The 15,098-nt window shown below is 35.2% G+C and overlaps 2 protein-coding genes across 4 annotated transcripts in view; both read right to left on the bottom strand.

The window, feature by feature from the left end:
• The window catches only part of LOC131552854 (protein diaphanous homolog 1), a 114,197-nt gene extending 108,003 nt beyond the window's left edge, over positions 1-6,194 (bottom strand). For both annotated transcript variants that reach the window (XM_058796986.1, XM_058796987.1), the window contains exon 1: positions 5,626-6,194. In XM_058796986.1, coding sequence (XP_058652969.1) covers positions 5,626-5,727 — 102 coding nt within the window. In that variant the 5' untranslated portion in view covers positions 5,728-6,194. The remainder of the gene's footprint in view (positions 1-5,625) is intronic.
• Positions 6,195-11,348: 5,154 nt separating this feature from the next.
• On the bottom strand, positions 11,349-14,267 carry LOC131553642 (small integral membrane protein 32-like). Of its 2 annotated transcripts, none has more exons than XM_058798449.1 (2): positions 13,192-14,267; positions 11,349-12,077 (listed from the first exon to the last, which is right to left on the bottom strand). In XM_058798449.1, the coding sequence occupies exon 2, from the start codon at positions 12,063-12,065 to the stop codon at positions 11,742-11,744; it is 324 nt and encodes a 107-aa protein (XP_058654432.1). In that variant the 5' UTR covers positions 12,066-12,077; positions 13,192-14,267; the 3' UTR covers positions 11,349-11,741. The 2 variants fall into 2 exon arrangements, with proteins under 2 accessions (XP_058654432.1, XP_058654431.1); XM_058798448.1 differs by having other exon boundaries at positions 13,252-14,261.
• Between the last annotated feature and the right edge of the window lie 831 nt (positions 14,268-15,098).

Below are 15,098 nucleotides of genomic sequence, written 5' to 3'. Positions count from 1 at the left end.
CACGAGTCTAACACACATGAGAGGACACTGAGGGGTCATGCATGACGCGAAAGACTGTTTGCTCTCTAAACAACAAAATCCAAATCGTGTACTTATGATCTCTGGGGACGATCTGTAGACATAAAGCAGGTAAAGGCAGGGGAAGAGGATATGACATCATCAAACAGAGACGCTGGACAGCGGTGTCTCTCAGCAGGGGACAAATGTAAGCGGCGACCTGCGGACATTCAGCCACTGATCCAATCTCCCTCACAGAAATGACTTCCGTACTAAAACACGACCTTCTGTTCTTTATAGGAAAACACCAGCGGTAAGTGTGTGTGTGTTTGACGTCCTTGCTGAAGGGGGAGTATGAAACCATTGAGAGGGCAGATGAGAGACAAGGACGTTCGGCTCCAGACCCCAAGCACAAACCCGTTCCACACTACTGAGCACACGCCTGAGCATGACTTCACTAAGATGGAAATTGAAAATCTGGACTTTAAGACCTTTCAGGGCTACAATCGATGCAAAATAAACACAAGAGAGCTAAACACTGAACTATCAGAGCAGACTTTAAATCATCTAAACTCCAGTTGCAACACAAGGCCTCTTAAAATTCAAACTCAGCTTTGAGAAGAGCATCTACTTAGGCCCTGTTTACACTAGTGCATTTTTGTTTTAAAATGGCATTTTAAAACTAAAACGGTCCTCGTCTACACTGGTGTTTTTACTACGTTTCAGAAACTATCTCTGTCCACACTACACAACCAAAAACGAATGTCACATGACCATTCATGCAGGTACAACCATAGATATGCATGCATAGATAGATACCCTATTATTTAGATGTCAAATGCGACAGGCCTAACCATAGCAAAAGTTATGCATTTTAAATAGTGCTGTCAAACGATTAATCGCATCCAAAATTAAAGTTTTTGTTTATTATTTATTATTATGTATATATAAATACAAACACGTGCATGTATATATTTAAGAAAACTATGTTATGTTTATATATTGACTATATTTATATATAATATAATAATATAAATATATTAACATGTAAATATTTTCAAAACATATACTGCATGTGTGTGTATTTATATATATATATATATATACACACATAATAAATGAACAGTACACATACATAATGTAAACAAAAACTTATTTTGGATGCGATTGATCGTTTGACAGCACTAGTTTTAAAACAAAAACGCACTAGTGTAAACTTGGCCTTTTTGTAGAGCTGCACGATTAATCGTTAAAAGATCGCGATCTCGATTCAAACACCCACACGATCTCATTTTTTAATGATAACGATTCGCCCGTGTCTTAAACCTTTGAAAAAAAATCATACAACGTTCAAATCTGCGTTCGCGCTGCCACTGACACAGAGAGCAGACATTTAACATGTTTGGGTAAGAAACAGCTTCACAAACAGTCTTTTCAACTGCACAGTATTATTTCTGTCTTATAGTCATTCATATTAGCACAGAAATACTGGGATGAAAGTTTGCAGTTCATATATAAACATTAGCGTTTACATGCACCCTCTTAATGAGATGAGATTTTGGCAATATTGCGATTTAAACTTCTCATGTAAACGCAATACTTCGATTCAAAATAATGCGATTAAGCTCATAATTGGAGCAAGCATAAACGTATTAACATAGTACACCGATTTTAATCGAAATGTACAGGCATGTAAACACCTTAATCGCAGTAGCCTATTGCCGCTCTGACCAAAGTGCGCATGCGCTCGTGACATGAATGACGCGACGCCTGTAATAATAGGCAGATTAGAAATGATGGCGGGGAAGAAAGCATCGCATTTCTCGGGAAAACAACTCGCTGCCACCAGTCTCTGTTCCTTACCCTCATCCAGAAACGGCGAGCAGAACGCGACGGCAGCATAAGCAAACGAATTGCCGTCACATTTCTATGGCGCCAAAGCATGGAATACAACCATACAAAAGTGTTTTGCATTAGACTTAAATAAATTAAAACAGCGGCCAGTACCACACCCGCTCTTTCTGAGTCCATCATTTGTGCTGTGCAGTGGGGTACGTGAGGCAGTAAAAAAATAAAAAATAAATTAAAAAAAAAGTACAACTCGCGAATAATAAGAATAATGGAAATTGCATGTAAATGGGAGTGAAGAGCTTTGCTCTTGACATGCAAACATCATAATGCGATTAAGTCCTTACATTATTCGTGCGCATGTAAACGTAGTCATTGATGTCTATGGTAGCGATCAAAAGAGTTAATCCCCTTTTGAAAGTAACTGGCACTTCAAATAATGTGTCGATTGCATTGTATTGCCACCTAGTGACTGTTAAAAATCTTTTTTCAAGAGATTTGTTCAAAAACGCTGATTAATCCATTAATAAATAAAACAAGCGAAGTATTTATGAGTGAGTCAATGAATAATTCATTCAAACCATTTTTTTCTAAATTTTAATATTAAAAATTGGTGTATTTAATATATGTTGAAGATATATATATATATATATATATATGTGTGTGTTTAGTAATTCATTCAAATTAATTAAACACTTTTAAATAGACTGCAGCAATAATATTTTGTCACACATTATTTTGTTTAGTTCAGAATCGTGGGAGAATCGTGTTCTCAATTCGAGACAAAAAAAAAATCGTGATTCTCAATTTATCCAGAATCGTGCAGCTCTACCTTATTGGTTAAATTTCTTCCCCTAATTTCCATATTATTTGTCCCAAATTCCACTTTTTCAGAAATTATATTTTATTTTTACCCAAATTTTTCTGAGGAACAGTTTAGTGAAGCTTAAGACAAAACTCTTTATAATTAAATAATTAAAATATTCTCTTTTTTTTTTTTAGGTTTTGTTGCGTATCATATTTGATACATCAGGCTTTTATGGCTCATATAGAATGATATTGTGAGAATACAGAGAAAAAAACAGCTCAGTTTTATTCAGAGACGCAAACTGAGCAAAAATATGCAATTTGGTGCAGATGCTATTTACAGAAAGTAAGATGAAATTGTGATTGTCATGTAAATCAATGAAATCTTTATAACAGTATAACAGATACTTACATAAAACAATATAAATATCAATCATCACACTGTATATCTAATAATATGTCTAAGTAAGAAGACATAAATGCTTAGCTTGATGATCAAAACATAATGCAATGCAATATTGATGATTGAGAGATGAACAAATAAACGTTCCTCAAAAGCCCGATGATCATACTCATGATCTTTCTATAAAATGATGTCTGCATAATCGAGTAAAGCTACATCGCTTCAGTCCAGTAAGTGTTCGTCTTGAAATATCACTAACTACATAAAAGGTATTTGTATGTTTTCTTGATAAAAATCAGCAAAGATTTCACAGCAGAAAGACACGTGAAGTACGAGCTGAAGGTGGACCTCTGTACAATTAAACTAAAAGACCTTTTACGTGCTAAAAAAGTAGATTGTGTGCAACAGCTTTAACAGCAAAGTTTTGATCATGTTGATCATTTAGAGGCCTTAGAAATTTGAGTATCAAATGCAACATAGTAGACTTTATAGGGTTAATGTATAATGGTATGGTGTTTTGGTGGTAATTATGGTAGAAAAAAGCACTCTGCTTCTACCAGACAGAGACCCCACGTGTTCACACATACAGTGATGGTTTACGGTTTCCTCACATCAGTGTCTAGAGTTTCACTACAACACACCGAGTGTGTTTGGGACTCTATGGAAACACTGTCTAATGATGCAATATCAGTTTTCCATCAGAACGAAGGATTGTTTGGATTAGCATGGTACCATCTTACTATATTCTGCATAAAATATCCCACTACATCTGCCAAGATATGGGGTCTCATGCAATACAATTCACTCAGCTTGACCTTCCATTTCCATATGTGATGAAAACCTGGCTGATTTCTCCAAATAAAAGAATAGTTCACTCAAAAATGAAAATGTACTCTTCCTCAGGCCACCCGAGATGTTGATGAGTTTGTTTCTTCATGGGAACAGATTTGGAGAAATGTAGCATTACATCACTAGCTCACCAATGGATCCTCTGCAGTGAATGGGTGCCGTCAGAATGAGAGTCCAAACAGCTGATAAAAACATTATTATAATCCACAACTAATGTACACCACTCCATCGATTAACACATTGTGTTTGCAAGAAAACAAATCCAGTCTTAAACTGTTTTTGCATTTAAATGGTGTTTTCTCTGTGCATATTTCTCTACCGAGTCAGACAAGGCGACTTTTGCACTGAAGGAAGTGTTATTACGGATCATATTTGGGTCAAAAGCGACACTTTAAAGTTAAAATACCTTCATGATGGATTTGTTTCCTACAAACATGCAGCTTTTCACTTCACAAGATGTTAACTGATAGACTGGAGTGGTGTGGATTAATGTTTGGACTCTCATTCTGACGGCACCCATTCACTGCAGAGGATCTATTAGTGAGCAAGTAATGCTAAATTTCTCAATATCGGTTCCCATGAAGAAACAAACTCATCTACATCTTGGATGGCCTGAGGGTGAGCAAATTTTCATTTTTTGCCTGAACTCTCTCTTTAATTTAATGAAGTTTCTTCACAATCTCTGATACGGTGTACTATCAGGTGCGTAATATAATTTACATTCCTTTACATACCGCACTGTACTTTGACCAGTAAGTTTTTCAAGCTATGAAGCACTAAAAAAAAACGTGAAGGAACAACTTATGGTTGCCTCCTCATACTTTTTACAAAAGTATACATACGGGCTACACATATGTGGATGCGAGGGAAGGCAAACTGGAAGTTCAGACCCTACACAGTGTGCAGTATGCACAGTGCAGCTGGAGAGACACGGGTGGGCGTGGCTTGAGTCTTGAAGCGAATGCCCTCCAAACACCCGAGCTCCAGAACTCCTTTATGACGTCACAGAATTCCCTCTCGTTCGCGCTTTTCCAGTTCCACAACTTCCGAGTGGTATTTACCCAAAGGCAATAACATTCCTCTTACTTAATCTGTTCTGTAATCGATGCCGCTCTGCGAGTGACAGCACGCAAGCCACAATGGAACTATGTTACGCTGGAACCGCTTTAAAACAATGTTACACCTCGAAACAGAACGTTATTACAGTCAGAATGTAAAGTCAGCGCTTCATACTGAAACAACGTTTCATTTCGCAGTGAAACAATGTTGTATGTCGCGGTAGAATAGTTTATTTCAAAGTATGATTTTTACACGAAACTCCATAGTATTTCCACTGTCTAAAAACATACTTTATGTGTTACTATCAGAGGTGACAGCTATCCAACAAGAAAAGTGGGCGTTTAAATGTTTCCTGAATTGAAAGACGTTCAGTAATACTAGAGTCCCTTCCTGATAATTGTAACCCTTTGAAGGAACAGTGATGCTTCAAAACACACTTCACACTCGACTTCCTCTTCAGAGAAGTCGAAGCACGTAGCGAGCGAGCTGCAAAACTTCTCAAACTGATCAGAGCTTCATGATTTCATGTAGGAAATGTGAATTCAAACATCTCGGAGTTCAGTAAACAGCTTGGTTCAAGCATACATCTCTTTACAAACACCCTGGACGCTTCACTACAGTAGCCTACTGACAGAAGCACAATAAGAGCACCAAACACTTACAAACTTCTTCTTTCCGTCTCCGTCTTCATAATTCTTCTTGCTTTTCTTCTCCTTGTCTTTCCCACTTTTGGGAGCACCAGCAGATGCTGAGTTTGGATCCATTTTTGTGCTGTAAAATCACTTCTATTCCTCGAACGCCCGCTCAGGGCGTCTTAACCCGCGGCCTGGTGCTACTGCGCGCCGCCGGCCTGCGCTCGTCCTCCGGCACAAAGGAAAAGGAGGGAAGTTTGAACCCTGAAGTCCGGATCACCGATGTGTGCTGGTCTCGGACCTTTCGCGACTCAATACGCGCCCGCGCTGATCTCCGCGCACAAGTCTCCGCGTCCGCACGAGCGTTTTGGCGCAAGTTTGTCTCGATCGCGAATAAACAAACTACCCGTTAAAGTCTCTACACCTAAAGATCCACGCTGTCAATCTATATAGCTGTCATGAATTCCTCTGATGATTGATATAAAGTCCTGGCGCGTCATGATAAAGTCCTCAGACCGTGAGAAGAGCCATGAGGAGATCAGCTGAAGTTTTCCGCTTTCTCTCTTTCTCTCTTCCTGTGTGTGCTGGGCAGGTCAGATGGGCGGAGCCAACATGCGCACAGACACACACCTGAGTGTATCTCACACAGGTAGACAAACACTGACCCCTACAGACCCCTCACGTGTCAGTCATCTAAAATATGAATTAAAATGGCTTTAAAAAGTTAAAGATTGTCATGCATTGTGTGATACATATAGCTATCCTCATAATGGATTATTCAGATGTTAAAACTGACTTATCAATAAGGATTTTACGCTGATTCAGCTGTGATAACATCTTTTTTTAAATAGTAAAAAAGTTTATTATTTACAATTAAGTAATACTTCTATTCAGTAAGGATGCATTTAATTAACCAAAAGGGACAGTAAAGACATTTATAATGTAAGAAATATTTTTCTTTTGAATTTTCATTAAATAATCGTTAAAAAGAAAAGCATTCAAAAGTTTTGGGGTCAGTAAGACTTTAATACCTTTATTCAGTAAGCATGCATTAAATTGGTTTAAAGTGACAGTAAACATTAATGTTACAAAAGATTTCGATTTCAAATAAATGCTGTTCTTTTGAACTTTCTATTCATCAAAGAATTCTGAAAAATAAAATGTATGACTGTTTCCACAAAAATATGAAGCAGCACAACCGTTTTCAACATTGATAATGATCAGAAATGTTTCTTGAGCAGTAAATCAGCATATTAGAATGATTTCTGAAGGATCTTGTGACACTGAAGACTGGAGTATTAATGATTAATAAATATTAATCATAGGAATAAATTACATTTTAAAATATATTGAAATAGAAAACAGTTATTTGAAATTGTAATAATATTTCACAATATAATTTTCTGAAATTGTATTTTTAATATATATATATATATATATATATATATATATATATATATATATATATATATATATATATATATAAAAAAAAGCAGTCTTGGTGAGCAGAAGATAATTTTTATACAGTCTGACTTTGACCTTTAAACTGAAGATGGATTTAAACTATTGTAAGAACAAACTTATGAGAAAAGGTTATGTCATATGTCCCTGATATTTCTTAGAAAATGGCCATTCTTGTTTTATACATTAGGCCTATAGAAAAGAAAAATCTAATGGGGGCATATATTATCTACAGAAGAGTGCATTTAAATTTAAAACTGTATATAGGAATGAATTAATAACTTTTTAATTCAAATTATAATTTATTTTCTCTTTTTATTTTTATTTCTCATGGCATATAGTGCATATAATGTAATTTAGCATTTTCTTTTACATGATCTAAAAATAAATTAAATTAAATTAAATTAAATTAAATTAAATTAAATTAAATTAAATTAAATTAAATTAAATTAAATTAAATTAAATTAAATTAAATTAAATTAAATTAAATTAAATTAAATTAAAAATAGATTTCTTTCTCACAAGCCTTTATTTTATTTCTAAGCGAAGCGCGCCACCTGCTGGTAAGAAGTTGATCCGCCGCTGCGTGTTTGTGTGTTTCAAAGCACATTCATGCGGTTTAAAAGGCAGGAAAACTTCATTTAGACTCGCCTACTCGTTTCTGATTTGTCCCATTAACAGGTAAAAGCAGAACGGATCCTGATGAATTCATGCTGGTTAAGGCACATTAAGAGCCGTTGCATTTTACTCATCTTTCCAATGTCATTAAGTTTAATGGCAGACTTCAGGAACACCGGAGAGAAGCTGCTGACAGTTGACTAAATCATTGTTATTCAGTGGTGTGTGTAATTAACAGGCCTCGGATGGTTATGGGTGTGTGTCATAAAGAGACAAAAAAGAAAAGAAAAGCTCTTTGCAGATAGTCTGTGCATCCATTTCTCTCTTTAAGCGAATGCAGAATATTTCCTCCAGCTCTGCAGAAATCAGTCTGATATTGTCCTCAGTCAGTCAGTCACGGCGTGTTTCTTTGTGAATGTGCTGACTCAAGCCAACCCAGTTTCACACTGAGTCATTATCATCTGCACACACTCCAATTTACCCAAACTCTCGTTTAAATCCCACCAACGTGCAAAAAACCCAAATAAATATCAGGGGCCTGTGACACTGAAGGGCCCCGGACTGACATAATGTATGGTAATGATGGATTGTTGTGAAGTAATGAGGACATTCTCTGTCATGCAGGGCTTTTCACACACAGACACTTCTATTGTCTTTATGACTGCAGATTAACCCCCAGACTAACGCCATACATTTTTAGAAATATTAGTTAGTCTTGTTAGGAAGCAGTTTCTCTGTTGAGAACAGGGAAACAAAGTGTGTTTATGACGTTGAATTCAGTACAAATTGGTGTACAATTGTTTAGGTTTTTTTTCTTTTTAATGAATAAAAGCACAAATAGCCGATGGGAAATACTGAATAGGTAAAATGAACTCAGAAATAATTAATACTGAATAAACAGTAGCTTGTTTTGAACAGATCAAACGTCTGTTTCTTGAACTTTTCAACTGTATCCAATTATTAAAATCAGATTAATAATCATAAACAAGCTTGGGGTCTATATATATGTATGTGTGTCTGTGTGTGTGTGTGTGTGTGTGTGTCCATTAAGTTAATCATTAGTGAATGTAATGTTTTTTAGTTACAAAAGATTTCTATTCCAAATAAATGTTGTTCTTTTGAACTTTCTATTTATCAAATAATCCTGAAAAAAAAAAATGTATATGAAGCAGCACAACTGTTTTCAACCTTGATAATAGTAAGAAAATGCCAAATCAGCATATGGTTTCTGACGGATCTGAAGGCTGATGCTGAAAATTAAGCTTTGCATCACAGAAATAAATTACATTTTAAAATATATTACAATAGAAAACAGTTATTTTAAATATAAATAATATTTCACTATATATATATATATATATATATATATATATATATATATATATATATACTGTATATTAATAATGAATAATATTAATAATATATATTAATTTCACTTAAAATTATTTAAACGGGGAAAATCTTTAAAATAGTTTTTAAACAAATAATTTGAAACATTTTTGTGTTGATGTGATTCATTAAACAAATGATTTTTTTTTCTTCTAAACTAAAACCACTGAGTGCTTGTTTAATTCAGTGCTGTTCCTTGTATCCTGTAACCCATTCTAAATTTAATTTATTTAATGTTTATTGCTAGAAAAAAATAAAACTAGATAAACCAGGTAACAGGGTTAATATTGCAAAATTGCATATTAAATAAATAACAAATAGCTCATGTGCTATTTAGTGTGAGCTCCTGAGGAGAATGAAGCTTTTCTTTCCGAAGGTAAAGCGCTTTCTCTCAACTGCCCTTTATAAAAATGTTTTAAGAGTTTCAAGCCCTTTGAAAGTTGAAAGTTCCCTTTAGATGTTCTGGGGACATTTTCAGCGAAGTTGTCCTCAAAAGTGTAGCTAGGTCAGAAACTCTCTCTCTCTCTCACACACACACACACACACACACACTGCCACTGATCAGAATCTGTGTTTTTTTGTTGTTTTTTTTGAGAACTGTATCTTATTATAACTCAAAACAGTTGGATATTTGTGTCATGGCCATTGGTTTCTCTCAGTCTCTGTTTGGAAAGGCTCTTGAGGAAAGAGACACATCCATTTGTCTTGGTTTCATATTATAGGCCTGGCGTCTGTCTTATCGAGTCGCACCTGATTCTCTGCGTCTGTCATCACGGCTTTGGCGCATCGGATGCGGATTAAGACAGATATCAGATTGATTTGTATCTCTGCTGGCACTGGCGTCTTACGTAACTTCGGGAGAATATAATAACTGTCAGACAAACATCGATAGATGATTCGGGCTCAGCTGGGTGAAGTCAGACTAACTACTGCTGGACTCATTTAGCTGCTGTGTCTCACAGGACACAATAATGACGTCTCAGAACCTCAAACCTTTAGCTCAGATCTTTAAAGGAACAATTCAGCACTAAACTTAAAATCCTGGCATCATTTACTCACCCAAATGACTTACTTTCTTCAGTGGAAAAATGCTCAAACCAGTGTTGTTAACTAAGACTATTAAAAATATTTGTTATTAAACAATAATTGAAATTAAGATGGAATTTTTAGATGAAAAACTTTTTTTTTTTAAATTTGGCAACTGCTGGAAATAAAATACGTTGATCTATTAAAATGACTAATACTAAAAAAAAGTAGATAAAGCTGAATAGAAATAAAAATTTATAATTGTTAAAAATTTATAAAAATGACAAAGTGCATAAGCTATATATATATATATATATATATATATAAAAAGCTTATTCAAAATATTAATACATATTATCATTTTTAAAACAAATAAAAATGACAACAAAATCATTAAAAATAAAATTAAAATGTAAACTGAAAATATACAAAATAAAAGCTTATAAAAACTATTAATAAATACTATAAAATTAAAAAACTAAATAACTAATTAACAAAAGCACAAACAGAATTACTAAAACTCAGTTAAATTAAAACTGAAAACATAAAAGTAAAAGCTTTCAAATATTAATAAATACTATAATGGTATGTAAATAATACTAAAATAATGAAGACTGGAAATGTTGCTTTGGAAACCAACTGAAATAAGTACAAAAAAAAAAAAGACAACAAAAGACAAAAAAAGTAAATACAAATAAAAACTTATTGAAACCATTAACAAATAATATAATTAAAAACAAATAAATATGACGAAAATGATTAAAACTCAAATTAAAATGTAAACTGAAAACAAAAATAAAAAAATATTGAAAATATTAATACTATAAAAAAAACACGAAGTAAATAATTAACAAAAGCACAAACAATTACTAAAATATAAAAATAAAAGCTTTAAAATAGTAATAAAATACTATGTTAGTGCATAAATAACATTTGAATAATGAAGATCGGAAATGTTTCCTTGGAAATAAAATATTATTTTTTTTTAAATCTGCTGAAGTACTAAAATTTCTAAAACTAAAACTAAAATAAAAATAAAGCTAAATTGAAATATATCTAAAAATAAGACAATTTAAAAGGAGAAAAGTACATGCTAAAAAAAACAAAGTAAAATCTGAAAATATAAAAATAAAAGCATATTCAAAATAAAAATTGTATATAAATAATATTAAATAACAGATTTAAAGGTTCTTCATACAACTCATTTAAATGCATTTAAAACTCTAATTTTGTGTTTAAGTCATATGTGTTTGAAAAAAAACACACAAGGATGAGTAAATGACGACAAGAGGATGAAGACATGATTCCTTTAACCGCCAGGCCGTACCTGTGTGCTCAATTAAAAGCGGAAGAGCTGAAATGATCTGCATGTTTGCTTCTTCTCATCACAACCTCATCCTATCAACCGTGATCAATATCAGCACATTTTCCAGACACAGACGGTCATGAATGTGAGATTTAATCATGGTTTAACATCGTACAAGAAACTAATCTCTTACATAACGCACACGACTCGTGATAAACCATATATGGACAGAAAAGGCCGTGCAGAAGTACAAAACAGTCATTATATACAGACAGATCAATCATATGGGTGAGTTCGGGATCAATCTCTTTTCCAAACCAGTTTGCCTGGACGGGGCTCAAGCGGGTCATTTGTAGGAGCTGCGGGCCTCTCGCAGTGAGCGGTCGTAAGGCATGGAGGCGAAGAAAGAGTTCCTCAGCTGACAGTTGATGAAGAACACGATGAGGAGGACCAGCAGGAAGAGCACCAGACACATCACCACATACGTGGCCAGGTCCGGTTTGTCAGGCTCTCCCTCTCGCAGGGCGCTCCCGCGGCCCGTGGGCTTCAGGAGGGCCGACACACTCACGGGCCCGTGGGACACGTTCAGAGACGCCGGCGTGTGTGTGCTGCTCATCAGATCGAAGTCTCGCGCCGCTGCCGTGGAGTTCAACAGCATCTGCCTCAGCATGATGAATCTAGACTGAAGCAGACCAATACACACTATTCATACTAGTACAGAGTTTTACAGTTATTCTAAGCATTATAATGCACTACATATATTTGAAAAGCTGTTTTTTAAGTATTGTCTTTATATTTCTTATGTTCATAAAATTTGGACTATTATTGCAATATATCATGTATAAATAACATTGGGGCTAGTTGTCACAGGGTCTGTATGTCAATTACATATCAGTTTCTCTAGTCAGATTGTACAGATGCTAGGTTTTTAATGTGTTGGTTTTCCCCAAATAGTCTTTTAAGTGACTTTTATTCTCTAAATTACGAACCCAATATCATGATATGATTATTATGTCTGTTGGGTGAACAACTAAACACATTAAAACCACATTTACATATAATTAAGACACAATTCACTATATAATGAAGATTTGAACTGAAACATTGAATGTGTTCTCAGGACCAGAGTATTATACAAGGCAGGTTGGGGCAAGTTGTCACACGTTATTTGTTTACTTTTATTTACTGCTGTTTTGAGAATTTAATTTCATAAGCCTAATTTTTTATTGACTAATTAAAACCACACTGCCATAAATCAAGACATGAGTCACTAATTAACACACAATTCACTATATAATGAAGGTGGACTTGAATGTTGAACCTGTTTTCAGGACAAGAGTATTTTACATACAAGGCAGGTTGGGGCAAGTTGTCACACGTTATTTATGTATATAGATTTACTGATTAATTTTCGTTACTGAAAATGCATCATATTTCATGTAATGCATTTTAAATGCATTCTTTTTTGTTTAAAGATATTCTTCGCAATCCAGTATCAGTAAACTCCAGCTTCTTATTGTGACAACTTACCCCATATCATGTGACAACGTTCAACGTGTGTTCAATGAACCGCATCTTTTATCCAGACAACAACGTTCATGTTTAATATCTTTTTAGTACTCAAGACTTATGATTTTTTATAAAAATAACTTTCATAAAAATAAACCTAACAGGCTTTTCAGTGGAATGAAAGTGACATCTAACCCCGGTGTCCTCTACATGCAACTTTATTTATGTAAATACACCATTGCGCGCATGAGCTCTGCAATAAAAACATTATAATTCACAGAAAGTACCTGAGATGCGCGCTCTGTGTCTGTTGCGCGTTATTTCAGAGCTTTCAGGGTTTCGCTTACCGTCTGTGCGCCGCGGACAGCAGGGCAAGGAGGACGCGACGCGTCGTTGCGTTCGCATTCCACGAACTCCCCAAGACCACCAGACCTCCAACACACCTCAGACAGGGGCTCTGATCATCGGCACTACATCCATAGATGGCTCAATCAGTTTATCCATGTCCCAATGTGTGCTTTTCCATAGATTTATGCGCTAGCGGAGAGAGAAGACCTCTCCAATCACACCGACGGATCCAAATGTCCCCAAAAAAAAAAAAAAGCGCAGTGAAGGTCAATAACAGCGCATGACGGGTCTCAGTATCCTCGCACACACAGAATCACTCCTTTTCGACAGGTTTCCATGGTTTGGACCGGCGCCCGTCTAACTAACATCCCGTCTCATGTTTATATCCAGGGAAAGTGGCTCTCCACGCGCACATCCTTCATCCGCGACCTAAGGTAACTGGGGTCGATCGATCCGTTCGGCTGGAGAGGAAGAATATTTACGAACAAATAAAAGAAACATAGAAACCAAATATACACGAGCGGTTCTCTGTGCGCAGTGGAGATGCGCTTATGTTATGTCTCTCTCCCTCTCTCTCCTCAGACAGACTCTTCAATTTGAGACAAAGTGAGTGGAAGAGTTTCAGGAGGGTGCGGAATGTCTCAGAGAGGTTTTACCGGGAGAGAGAGAGAGAGAAACATGCAGCCTATCAGGTGAACCAGCCATTTAAAGGGACCATTTGAGAAGCTGATGTCATTAAGGCCCGTTCACACTTAGAACGATAACGATACCTATACGATAATTAGCTATTAACGTCCAAGCCAAGACACCATAGATCTTATATATGGCCCCGCCCCTTTTCAGCGATGTTCTCGTTGTCTTCGGTCTTCCGTTTGTATTTCCACAGCGTGAAGGTAAGGTCTTACAAGTTTATGAATTAACCGGTCGTTTTAAAATCTTCCCCTCTAACGACATTTGCTTTGAACATTACAGTGCACATAACTTTGCACATAGCCTAATTCTACAATAAGTAAATCCACTTCACCAGCGATACTGTAGAGCTACCGCAAAAAAAAAAAAAACGGAAGTTCAAAGACCAAATTCTAAAGGCGGTGTCTCTGACGCATAAGGTCTATAACGTTCTGTTTGTTATAAGCGCCCACTCATCCCTCTGCTGCTTTAAATGCTTGAGCTCTTTAAAGTTGGTGGATTCTGATTGGCTGACAATGTTTTTATCGTTCATCAGCTGGAGAAAAAAAATGAAACTGATTCCAACGATATCCTTCCCCCTAGCTTTGATGTGGACTTCTCTATATTGTCAGAATTAAAATATAAAACTTTATGGTTATTGTCATTGGTGTTAACATTAATTCAGCAACATAAAATGTAACATAAAACCCATAACTTATGTACATATAACAAAAACACGGTAACGTTACATTACTATTACAAAAACCTGTTACATATTACATTACTATTATAATTACAGCAAGCAACCCTAAACCAACCCTAATCCTAACCCTAACCATATAGTAAGTACATGTAGTTAATCCATATTACTCTGTACTTAAATGTATAATACACTGTAACAAGGACACCTTAAAATAAAGTGTAACCCAAAAAACTAAGAATAAACTTTTATTTCATTTTATGAGGGATTTTTTATTTTTCTTGTTCTTTTTCTCTTTCTAAAAACAGAAAATGTAACAGTATTTATCCTGATACATTTATTACAGTCTTCACCATAGTTATACTGTTAACCAGTCAACAGGTTTTTACCATAACATTTTTTAGTCTTTGAAATGACTATATTTGTTTTTACAGTGAAATTACATAAATGTCAGAGATACTGGTTTAAGGCACCAAG

Source organism: Onychostoma macrolepis, chromosome 14 (genome assembly GCF_012432095.1).
Source record: "Onychostoma macrolepis isolate SWU-2019 chromosome 14, ASM1243209v1, whole genome shotgun sequence".
NCBI lineage: Eukaryota > Metazoa > Chordata > Actinopteri > Cypriniformes > Cyprinidae > Onychostoma > Onychostoma macrolepis.
The sequence above is the reverse complement of the archived record's forward strand: the minus strand, read 5'-3'. Positions and strand labels throughout refer to the sequence as shown.

What these genes read in the sequence shown, in the direction of transcription:
- LOC131553642 (XM_058798449.1), bottom strand. Translation starts at nt 12,065, where the DNA reads ATGCTGAGGCAGATGCTGTTGAACTCCACGGCAGCGGCGCGAGACTTC.